Genomic DNA, 12,657 nt, shown 5'->3' with positions numbered 1-12,657 from the left:
TACATGGTTTAACATCATGTAGAGAGGTATGCTACCGTTCAAAAGTTTGAGGTCACATAGAAATGTTCTTGTTTTTGAAAGAAAATCATATTTTTTCATGTATCATTTATAAAAACCTGTTTTTGCTTTTTCATTATGGGGTATTGTGATGTCATTTTGGGGTATTGTGATGTCATTATGGGGGTATTGTGATGTCATTATGGGGTATTGTGATGTCATTATTGGGTATTGTGTGTACATTGATGAGGGGAAAAATGATTTAATCCATGTCAGAATAAGGCTGTAAAGTAACAAAATGTGTAAAAAGTTAAAGGGTCTGAATACTTTCCGAATGCACGGTATATATAGGGGCAGTACTCAGTGACATCACTTCCTGAAACAGGAGGTACAAATATATAACATAGGTTCAAAATATCAACATTCAATGTATCAAAAATATATGACCACGCTGAAAGTGGAAACGCCAGCCCAGCCACAATCCTAGAGGTTCACTAATGATCAACCTCCTCCTTCACATCTGACTCCTGATGATCAACCTCCTCCTTCACATCTGACTCCTGGTCATCAACCTCCTCCTTCACATCTGACTCCTGATGATCAACCTCCTCCTTCACATCTGACTCGTAATTATCAACCTCTTCCTTCACATCTGACTCCTGATGATCAACCTCCTCCTTCACATCTGACTCCTGGTCATCAACCTCCTCCTTCACATCTGACTCCTGATGATCAACCTCCTCCTTCACATCTGACTCCTGATGATCAACCTCCTCCATCACATCTGACTCCTGATGACCAACCTCCTCCTTCACATCTGACTCCTGTTGATCAACCTCCTCCTTCACATCTGACCCCAGTGATCAATCCAGAGCGTCTTCTTTCTTGGGGGGAATCCCGATGGACGACATCATCCAATAGGCCGTCATCACCACCACCGCCCACAAGTTAATTGTCATTCAGGTTATCAATGGGAAGAGCATCAGCAATATGTCCTGTCTGGTAACTTGTCTCATTTAATGGATTTGGATAACATTCACAAATTCTACAGCACAACGGCAGAGTCATGTCTTACGTGTAAAACTAACAATGACTCAATAATCCTTCTGGGAATGTTATGACGTCATAAAGTTATGGGAGGAGTTAGAAAGTTGTCTGTCAGAAGTACAGTTATACAATGTAAAATGACTTTTGATCCGTCTGTCTGCAAGAAAGAAAATAAAAAGTTGAAAGTGAGTGGGCGACGGAGAGAAATAAAATGGTGCTGATGCGGCGCTGGAGACGGGGGTGTGTTCTAGTGGGTCTGGGCAGGTGTGATGTAGTTAATGGAGATGGAGGTGTGTTCTAGTGGGTCTGGGCAGGTGTGATGTAGTTAATGGAGGTAGAGGTGTGTTCTAGTGGGTCTGGGCAGGTGTGATGTAGTTAATGGAGATGGAGGTGTGTTCTAGTGGGTCTGGGCAGGTGTGATGTAGTTAATGGAGATGGAGGTGTGTTCTAGTGGGTCTGGGCAGGTGTGATGTAGTTAATGGAGATGGAGGTGTGTTCTAGTGGGTCTGGGCAGGTGTGATGTAGTTAATGGAGGTAGAGGTGTGTTCTAGTGGGTCTGGGCAGGTGTGATGTAGTTAATGGAGATGGGGGTGTGTTCTAGTGGGTCTGGGCAGGTGTGATGTAGTTAATGGAGATGGAGGTGTGTTCTAGTGGGTCTGGGAAGGTGTGATGTAGTTAATGGAGGTAGAGGTGTGTTCTAGTGGGTCTGGGCAGGTGTGATGTAGTTAATGGAGATGGAGGTGTGTTCTAGTGGGTCTGGGCAGGTGTGATGTAGTTAATGGAGGTAGAGGTGTGTTCTAGTGGGTCTGGGCAGGTGTGATGTAGTTAATGGAGATGGAGGTGTGTTCTAGTGGGTCTGGGCAGGTGTGATGTAGTTAATGGAGATGGAGGTGTGTTCTAGTGGGTCTGGGCAGGTGTGATGTAGTTAATGGAGATGGGGGTGTGTTCTAGTGGGTCTGGGCAGGTGTGATGTAGTTAATGGAGATGGGGGTGTGTTCTAGTGGGTCTGGGCAGGTGTGATGTAGTTAATGGAGATGGAGGTGTGTTCTAGTGGGTCTGGGCAGGTGTGATGTAGTTAATGGAGGTAGAGGTGTGTTCTAGTGGGTCTGGGCAGGTGTGATGTAGTTAATGGAGATGGAGGTGTGTTCTAGTGGGTCTGGGCAGGTGTGATGTAGTTAATGGAGATGGAGGTGTGTTCTAGTGGGTCTGGGCAGGTGTGATGTAGTTAATGGAGATGGAGGTGTGTTCTAGTGGGTCTGGGCAGGTGTGATGTAGTTAATGGAGGTAGAGGTGTGTTCTAGTGGGTCTGGGCAGGTGTGATGTAGTTAATGGAGATGGGGGTGTGTTCTAGTGGGTCTGGGCAGGTGTGATGTAGTTAATGGAGATGGAGGTGTGTTCTAGTGGGTCTGGGAAGGTGTGATGTAGTTAATGGAGGTAGAGGTGTGTTCTAGTGGGTCTGGGCAGGTGTGATGTAGTTAATGGAGATGGAGGTGTGTTCTAGTGGGTCTGGGCAGGTGTGATGTAGTTAATGGAGGTAGAGGTGTGTTCTAGTGGGTCTGGGCAGGTGTGATGTAGTTAATGGAGATGGAGGTGTGTTCTAGTGGGTCTGGGCAGGTGTGATGTAGTTAATGGAGATGGAGGTGTGTTCTAGTGGGTCTGGGCAGGTGTGATGTAGTTAATGGAGATGGGGGTGTGTTCTAGTGGGTCTGGGCAGGTGTGATGTAGTTAATGGAGATGGGGGTGTGTTCTAGTGGGTCTGGGCAGGTGTGATGTAGTTAATGGAGATGGGGGTGTGTTCTAGTGGGTCTGGGCAGGTTTGATGTAGTTAATGGAGATGGAGGTGTGTTCTAGTGGGTCTGGGCAGGTGTGATGTAGTTAATGGAGATGGAGGTGTGTTCTAGTGGGTCTGGGCAGGTGTGATGTAGTTAATGGAGATGGAGGTGTGTTCTAGTGGGTCTGGGCAGGTGTGATGTAGTTAATGGAGATGGAGGTGTGTTCTAGTGGGTCTGGGCAGGTGTGATGTAGTTAATGGAGATGGAGGTGTGTTCTAGTGGGTCTGGGCAGGTGTGATGTAGTTAATGGAGATGGAGGTGTGTTCTAGTGGGTCTGGGCAGGTGTGATGTAGTTAATGGAGACGGGTGTGTGTTCTAGTGGGTCTGGGCAGGTTTGATGTAGATAATGGAGATGGAGGTGTGTTCTTGTGGGTCTGGGCAGGTGGAGATGGAGGTGTGTTCTAGTGGGTATGGGCAGGTGTGATGTGGTTCATGGAGATGGAGGTGTGTTCTCGTGGTTCTGGGCAGGTGTGATGAAGTTAATGGAGATGGAGGTGTGTTTAACGTTTGCAAGCTTGAGCTTGATATCGACCTAGTGTGACCTTCCTGGTCCCGTCTCTCAAGTCAGTGAGTCAACACAGGAAGGTGCAATGGATGGATAGTTAATTTATTTCCAAAGCTGCAATGATGGGACACACACAGTATGGATGAATGATCAGTAGTAACGGGATATAAATACCACTCCCACAGCAATTCTACATTAATCTGCCCTGTAATATACTAACAAAAAAAACAGTTGAAATGTCTATCAACGTTATTGATCGTATAGTGGATTTAACAATTGCTACTAATTCCTAATTTACTATAATAAATATAAATACATTATTTCCATGTGTCTCATATTCACTACATCAGAATAAACTGTCATCCATTTTAGTATCAAAAAATTATCAAATTAACCTGAAATATTACTCAAAGTCCCCCTCTGGTGGCGAAGAAGTATAATACACCTAAACTAACAAAACCGGGCTGAGAAACGGGCTGGTGTTCATGAGTTTATAAAACATATACTTTATACATTTGTCATAAATGAGCTGCATTGATGAGACACACAGTGTGGATGAACGATCAGTAGTGAACAGGGTAAAAATAGCACTCCTAAAAGAAGATGCATTTTCCAGTTAGATACCAACTTGAAAGAGGGATCTTTAGCATAAAACCCACATGGAAAACAGAGATTTGGCAAATAACATATAAAGAGAGGCTGACTTGACACCAAACCAACAACAGTAGTTACTAAAACATAAATTGCTAATGTATGATTTAAAACGTGGATTTTATGATGTAATGTCAATTTTATACCTTTCTATCCCAGGACCACTCAATTTTCAAGTTCTCCATAAATCTGCTGTGGATTACCCAGAATCCCATACCTTTATCACACGAGCGGGGCAGCGGTCTAAGGCACTGTTCTTAACTGAATTGCCTAGTTAAATAGAGGATACAAATATTTTACACATGTAACTTCGTTACACCGTTACACTGGCAAACAAACTCAGTAGCACATATTAGCCACTGTGTTTTAAACCTACTTCTGTCGTCTAGTTAGTTATCCGATTTAATTTCATATTTATGGTGTTGTTGTTATTAGTCAGCTAGCGGGCTGGTTAAGTTAGCATTAGCCTAGCTAGGTAACATCCCCGACCATGCGGTCACAAAGCTACTCTCCTTCTAATGAAGAGAAGGATATCACAGTAAATCAAGAAGTAGGGAGTGGGGCCGTTACTGTGAAAGAAGAGGAGGACGCGTTCAGAGTGAAAGACGAGGAAGATATCACAGTAAAACAAGAAGTAGGGAGTGGGGCCGTTACTGTGAAAGAAGAGGAGGACGCGTTCAGAGTGAAAGAGGAGGATGATGCAGTTTATGGCGTGAAAGAGGAGGGGGAGGAGATGACTTTTACATCGAAAAAGGAGGAGGAAGAAGAGGAGGAACCTGGATATCTGGGCCCGGTTTCCCAAACGCATCTTAAGGCATCCAATGGTTCTAACGATGAATTTAGCCATAAGATGGTTTTTAGAAACCGTTCCCTGATTAACACTGGTAAGTACTGTCTTAAAAACAGAGGCACAAACTCTGCAGTTGAACTGATGTTTGGTGTTAAGGCGGAAATCTGCATTTGCTACATCCATATTGTGACTTTTAAATGATTTATTTACAGCCATTGATTCTTGAAGAATATAACACATGCCTCATGAGCTGAGTTCAACTGTTGTACCCCATCAGAACCCCAAATAAGCTTTTTTTACTATAATGTTTAGAAACAATGTAAATCAACACTGTATAGCAGTTAAGAACAAATTATTATTTTCAATAACGGACTAGGAAGTGGGTTAATTGACAGATTTGTACCATGTCAGCTCGGGGATATGAACTTGCAACCTACTAGTCCAACGCTCTAACCACTAGGCTAGGCTGCCGCCTCAACATGGTTAAAACTATAATGTTGATATCATGGATGGTCAGTCCTTGCATCCATAGGTCTGTCTGTAGTTACATTTCTCCAACCCCATAATCTTTTATTACCAAAATAGTGGTGGAATGACAGATTTGTTATTGTTTGTACTGCAAATTGCTGGGTTTTGTGTGTTTTTTTTTTTTAAACAGCAACAAAATGGCTGCCCATAGACTTGGTTAACAGCTGAGGGATGGGGGAAGGAGAAGTGTAACCACTCTCAAATTCATAGAGAACGATATTGAAGAAACCTTAACCCAACACCTAGCGACCTCGTCAAGAAGTTCAGACATCTTGGCGTAACAGTTATAAGGTGTTGATTTGACAGTCGCTGGACCCAGGTTTGAGTTCAGCTCAGGGCTACCCCCTGAATTCAATACACTATGAATACAAGGACTGGCCATCCATGAGGTCATATTGATAATTTAACCAGTTTTCTAGGCTATATAGTATATTCTAGAATTCATCCATGATGTCATAATGATAGTTTAACCAGGTTTCTAGGATATATAGTATATTCTAGAATTCATCCATGATGTCATAATGATAGTTTAACCAAGTTTCTAGGCTATATAGTATATTCTAGAATTCATCCATGATGTCATAATGATAGTTTAACCAGGTTTCTAGGATGTACAGTGGGGCAAACAAGTATTTAGTCAGCCACCAATTGTGCAAGTTCTCCCACTTAAAAAGATGAGGCCTGTAATTTTCATCATAGGTACACTTCAACTATGACAGACAAAATGAGAAATAAAATCCAGAAATCACACTGTAGGATTTTTTTCTGAATTTATTTGCAAATTATGGTGGATCTCCCTCATTTTTCAGAGTAAAAGCCTGAAACAATGCCTAAAGAATGACCACATGTAGATGAAGCCATAGAGATCGTGACCTGGGTCCTAAGTCTTTGAATGGTGGATAGGCTTTCAATGGAAAAACAGCCTTTCATAATAATAGTACTTCCTGGATGGATTTTCCTCAGGTTTTCGCCTGTCATATCAGTTCTGTTATACTCACAGACATTATTTTAACAGTTTTGGAAACTTTATATTTTCTATCCAAATCTAGTAATTATATTCATATCCTAGCTTCTCGGCCTGAGTAGCAGGTAGTTTAATTTAGGCACGCTTTTGATCCAAAATTCTGAATGCTGTCCCCTACCCTAGTGAAGTGAAGCATTCTTTTTAATTAAATAATTAAGACACACAAATTACTCGACGTCATAACTAGAGGGAGCCGCTCGTCAACACAACTTGACCGGAGTGAGCCGCTCGTCAACACAACCTGACCGGAGGGAGCCGCTCGTCAACACAACCTGACCGGAGGGAGCCGCTCGTCAACACAACTTGACCGGAGGGAGCCGCTCGTCAACACAACCTGACCGGAGGGAGCCGCTCGTCAACACAACCTGACCGGAGGGAGCCGCTCGTCAACACAACCTGACCGGAGGGAGCCGCTCGTCAACACAACCTGACCGGAGGGGGCCGCTCGTCAACACAACCTGACCGGAGGGAGCCGCTCGTCAACACAACCTGACCGGAGGGAGCCGCTCGTCAACACAACCTGACCGGAGGGAGCCGCTCGTCAACACAACCTGACCGGAGGGAGCCGCTCGTCAACATAACCTGACCGAAGGGAGCCGCTCGTCAACACAACCTGACCGGAGGGAGCCGCTCGTCAACACAACCTGACCGGAGGGAGCCGCTCGTCAACACAACCTGACCGGAGGGAGCCGCTCGTCAACATAACCTGACCGAAGGGAGCCGCTCGTCAACACAACCTGACCGGAGGGAGCCGCTCGTCAACACAACCTGACCGGAGGGAGCCGCTCGTCAACAGAACCTGACCGGAGGGAGCCGCTCGTCAACAGAACCTGACCGGAGGGAGCCGCTCGTCAACATAACCTGACCGGAGGGAGCCGCTCGTCAACACAACTTGACCGGAGGGAGCCGCTCGTCAACACAACCTGACCGGAGGGAGCCGCTCGTCAACACAACCTGACCGGAGGGAGCCGCTCGTCAACACAACCTGACCGGAGGGAGCCGCTCGTCAACACAACCTGACCGGAGGGAGCCGCTCGTCAACACAACCTGACCGGAGGGAGCCGCTCGTCAACACAACCTGACCGGAGGGAGCCGCTCGTCAACACAACCTGACCGGAGGGAGCCGCTCGTCAACACAACCTGACCGGAGGGAGCCGCTCGTCAACACAACCTGACCGGAGGGAGCCGCTCGTCAACACAACCTGACCGGAGGGAGCCGCTCGTCAACATAACCTGACCGGAGGGAGCCCCCCCCCCCTCCGCTGCTGGACTTTGTAAATTCTGCCGTTCTGCTCCTGAAGTTTGCAGTAATAGACTAATAGACTACAGATAGATAGACTAGTAATAGACTACACCAGCAGTATGCAACCTTTTCCAGTTGGAGTGCAAATGTATCTGACCATTTCTACCAATCTGTGTGCCAGTTATGATTTTCATATGCACATTTTCGTGGAACAGTTTCATTTAATTTATAATAGTATCTCAAAATTATTGTCTGTGATTAATCTACATTCTATCTAAATCTAAATGAAAATTATAGATATCTAAAAGTAACTTTTATTGCCATTGCCAACTATGTAAAAAAAAAAAGCCTACAACAAAAAAGCCAACAAATAAAAACATTGCTTTCTGCAGGTAGAAAATATCCCGATAAATGGCCTGTCTACAACAAACTTGAAACATTGTATCAACTATCAACTGGGTCAGGAAACTCGTATAGCAAGCTTGCACCATTGTATACAATATTCTAGGCCCTCAGTTTCCTGCTCCAATGAGTTCTGGACAGACACAGTAGGTGTAGGCTATTTGTAGGCTATTTTAACAGTTTTGGAAAATTTTGGAAAATTTAAAGTGTTTTCTATCCAAATCTACCAAGTTTACTTTCATCCGGAGGTGAAAATAGTGCCCCCTACCCTAGTGAGGTTAACACCCCGGCCGTCCTACAATCCAAGCTAGATGCCCTCAATCTCACACACATTTTCAAGGAACCCACCAGGAACAACCCTAAATCTGTAGACAAAATCACTTCTGCAAGCAGGCCTTTCTAATCGACCTGGCCCGGGTATCCTGGAAGGATATTGACCTCATCCCTTCAGTAGGGGATGCCTGATTGTTCATTAATTGTAATTTCCTCACCACCTTAAATAAGCATGCCCCTTTAAAAAATGTACAACTAGGAACAGATATAGCCCTTGGTTCACTCCAGACCAGACTGCTCTTGACCAGCACAAATACGTCCTGTGGCCTACTGCACTAGCGTCGAATAGTCCCCGCGATATGCAACTTTATTAGAGAAGTCAGGAACCAATACACACAGTCAGTTAGGAAAGCAAAGGCTAGCTTTTTTAAACAGAAATTTGCATCCTGTAGCTCTAACTCCAAAAAGTTTTGTGACACTGTAAAGTCCATTGAGAATAAGAGCACCTCCTCCCAGCTGCCCACTGCAATGAGGCTAAGAAACACTGTCACCACCGATAAATCCACGATAATCGAGAATTTCAATAAGCATTTCTCTACGGCTGGCCATGCTTTCCTCCTGGCTACCCCAACCAACAGCTCCGCATCCCCCGCAGCTACTTGCCCAAGCCTCCCCAGCTTCTCCTTCACCCAAATCCAGATAGCTGATGTTCTGAAAGAGCTGCAAATCCTGTTCCCATACAAATCAGCTGGGCAAGACAATCTGGACCCTCTTTCTAAAATGATCTGCCGCCATTGTTGCAACCCCTATTACTAGTCTGTTCAACCTCTCTTCCACAGTCATCCCCCTCTTCAAAGGGGGTGATACTCTTGACCCAAACTGTTACATCCATCCTGTCCTTCCTTTTCTAAAGTCTTCGAAAGCCAAGTTAACAAACAGATCACTGACCATTTCGAATCCCACCGTACCTTCTCCGCAGTGCAATCCGGTTTCCGAGCTGGTCAAAGGTGCACCTCATCCACGCTCAAGGTACTAAACAATATAATTTCCGCCATCGATAAAAGACAGTACTGTGCAGCCGTCTTCATCAACCTGGCCTGTTGTCCGGACCTCTGGCAGTCTTTATGGAGTTACCACAGGGTTCAATTCTCGGGCCGACTCTGTATATATCAACGATGTCGCTCTTGCTGCGGGTGATTCCTTGATCCACCTCTAGTCAGATGACACCATTCTGTATACATCTGGCCCTTCTTTGGACAATGTGTTAACAAACCTCCAAACAAGCTTCAATGCCATACAACACTCCTTCTGTGGCCTCCAACTGCTTTTAAACGCAAGTTAAACTAAATGCATGCTCTTCAACCGATCGCTGCCCGCAACCGCCCGCCCGACTAGCATCACTACTCTGGACGGTTCTGACTTAGAATATGTGGACAACTACTAATACCTAGGTATCTGGTTAGACTGTAAACTCTCCTTCCAGACTCCTATTAAGCATCTACAATTTGCTTCCTATTTCGAAACAAAGCCTCCTTCACTCACGCTGCCAAACATACCCTCGTAAAACTGACTATCCTACCTATCCTTAACTTCGGCGATATCATTTACAAAATAGCCTCCAACACTCTACTCAGACTGCATCCAGTTTGCTATCACATATTTGTCGCCAAACCCGCTGGCTCCAGGTCATCTATAAGTCTTTGCTAGGCCGCCTTAACTCGGCTCACTGGTCACCATAGCAACACCCACCCATAGCACGAGCTCCAGCAGGTAGTACAGGAAGTATATCTCACTGGTCTACCTGGTTAAATAAAGGTGAAATAAAAAATTAAATGGTAACTTTATTGACAACACCCAAATGGATACTGTCATTAACGCGGTTCTTCAATAATTACACATAATTCATACTACTGTAGCAAACATTATATTAAGCAGGACATTCAAATGAGCCTTAAATGTATAATCCAAAGTAGTGTGAAATGCTCTCATAAGCAACCTGGAGTTTTCCCCCATTCATATTCAGAATACATTGTGAAAAACTAAAATCTTTGCTCACCATTTTTGTTCCAGGCAGATATAGTACATCCATAACTATCGGTTTCCTCATTAGCAGGGAGGAGTTTCTGCAATCAAATTGCCCTCGTGCCACAATTTTAGCAAACACAGAAGGGGGCCTTGGAGAACAAAAGTCGTCTGGCACACTGTTTAGAGTTTCAACAACATGAATATCCTATTTCTAGCCTACAATCATCGATGTTACTACTAATGTGAAAACAAGACAAAATATGACTTTTCTTGCTCATTTTAAGACAATTGTCAAATAATGTTAACATTGATTACAGACGTCAATTGCTGTTCAACATCATGGCTACGCTGTTGGCATCACCTTTTACAGTGGACTTCTGCTGTTGTGGGCCTTTAATCATCTGTCTGACTTTGTTGTTCACACAGGAGAGATACGGGACTATCGTGGATCCTCTGGGGAGCCTCAACAACCTCATGATGCTGAAGAGGGAGAGAAGGGTCTCTCCAGATCAGAACACCTCAATAAACACCTGCAGAGACCCACAGTGAAGAGAACTCACTGCTGCTCTGACTGTGGGAAGAGATTAACCTCATCAGGCATTACAATTCATCAGAGAATACACACAGGAGAGAAACCTTACAGCTGTGGTCAATGTGGGAAGAGTTTTACAACATCTGGCTCTCTGACTCAACACCAGAGAACACACACAGGAGAGAAACCATATAGCTGTGATCAATGTGGGAAGAGGTTTGGTCAATCTTGCCATCTGACTATACACCAGAGAATACACACAGGAGAGAAACCCTATAGCTGTGATCAATGTGGGAAGAGATTTGCTACATCTGGCCACCTGACCCGACACCAGAGAACACACACAGGAGAGAAACCTTATAGCTGTGGTCAATGTGGGAGGAGTTTTATTCAATGTGGAGAACTCAGAGTGCACAAGAGAATACACACAGGAGAGAAATCATATAGCTGTGGTCAATGTGGGAGGTCAATGTGGGAGTAGTTTTACTACATCTAGCGGTCTGACAGTTCACCAGAGAACACACACAGGAGAGAAACCCTATAGCTGTGGTCAATGTGGGAGTAGTTTTACTACATCTAGCGGTCTGACGGTTCACCAGAGAACACACACAGGAGAGAAACCTTATAGCTGTGGTCAATGTGGGAGGAGTTTTAGTCAATCTGGAGAACTGAGAGTGCACAAGAGAATGCACACAGGAGAGAAACCTTATAGCTGTGATCAATGTGGGAAGAGGTTTGTTGGATCTTACCATCTGACTTTGCACCAGAGAATACACACAGGAGAGGGAAGAGTTTTGGTCAATCTGGCCATCTGACACGACACCAGAGAACACACACAGGAGAGAAACCTTATAGCTGTGGTCAATGTGGGAGTAGTTTTACTACGTCTAGCGGTCTGACAGTTCACCAGAGAACACACACAGGAGAGATACCTTATAGCTGTGCTCAATGTGGGAGTAGTTTTACTACGTCTAGCGGTCTGACAGTTCACCAGAGAACACACACAGGAGAGATACCTTATAGCTGTGCTCAATGTGGGAGTAGTTTTACTACATCTAAAGGTCTGACAGTTCACCAGAGAACACACACAGGAGAGAAACCCCATAGCTGTGATCAATGTGGGAAGAGATTTGCTACATCTGGCCACCTGACTCTACACCAGAGAACACACACAGGAGAGAAAACTTATAGCTGTGGTCAATGTGGGAAGAGTTTTGGTCAATCTGGCCATCTGACTCTACACCAGAGAACACACAGGATTGAAATCTCATAGCTGTGACCAGAGATCATCTGATAAGAGATCTCTGATCAAATATTAGATAATACATACATGAAGGAGTTGTTTCATGATTTCAGTGAATTAATGTCACAATGTAGAATGTTTTTTACATTGTAGTAGGAGTATTGTAATGATTTCACAATGTAGAAGCCTAAACGTTTGCCCCCTTATGAATTGATTTCAACATGTTATGGATATTAGCCTCATGGGGAAAATCCAGGCTCTGAAATGGAAGAGTCGGATCAAATCAAATGTATTTATATAGCCCTTCTTACATCAGCTGATATCTCAAAGTGCTGTACAGAAACCCAGCCTAAAACCCCAAACAGCAAGCAATGCAGGTGTAGAAGCAGGGTGGCTAGTTAAAACTCCCTAGAAAGGCCAAAATCTAGGAAGAAACCTAGAGAGGAACCAGGCTATGAAGGGTGTCCAGCCCTCTTCTGGCTGTGCCAGGTGGAGATTATAACAGAATATGGCCAAGATGTTCAAATGTTCATAAATGACCAGCATGGTGAAATCATAATAATCA

At 44.5% G+C, this 12,657-nt stretch overlaps 1 protein-coding gene across 1 annotated transcript; it reads left to right on the top strand.

The window, feature by feature from the left end:
- Positions 1–4,452: 4,452 nt before the first annotated feature.
- LOC139394347 (gastrula zinc finger protein XlCGF17.1-like) lies at positions 4,453–12,026 on the top strand (the record flags this gene model as incomplete). Its single annotated transcript, XM_071142395.1, has 3 exons — positions 4,453–4,916; positions 10,744–11,251; positions 11,912–12,026. Coding segments are annotated over exons 1-3 (1,017 nt in total), but the record flags the coding sequence as incomplete, so codon positions are not given.
- Between the last annotated feature and the right edge of the window lie 631 nt (positions 12,027–12,657).

The sequence above is a fragment of the Oncorhynchus clarkii genome, unplaced genomic scaffold (genome assembly GCF_045791955.1).
Source record: "Oncorhynchus clarkii lewisi isolate Uvic-CL-2024 unplaced genomic scaffold, UVic_Ocla_1.0 unplaced_contig_399_pilon_pilon, whole genome shotgun sequence".
Lineage (NCBI taxonomy): Eukaryota > Metazoa > Chordata > Actinopteri > Salmoniformes > Salmonidae > Oncorhynchus > Oncorhynchus clarkii.
The sequence above is the reverse complement of the archived record's forward strand: the minus strand, read 5'-3'. Positions and strand labels throughout refer to the sequence as shown.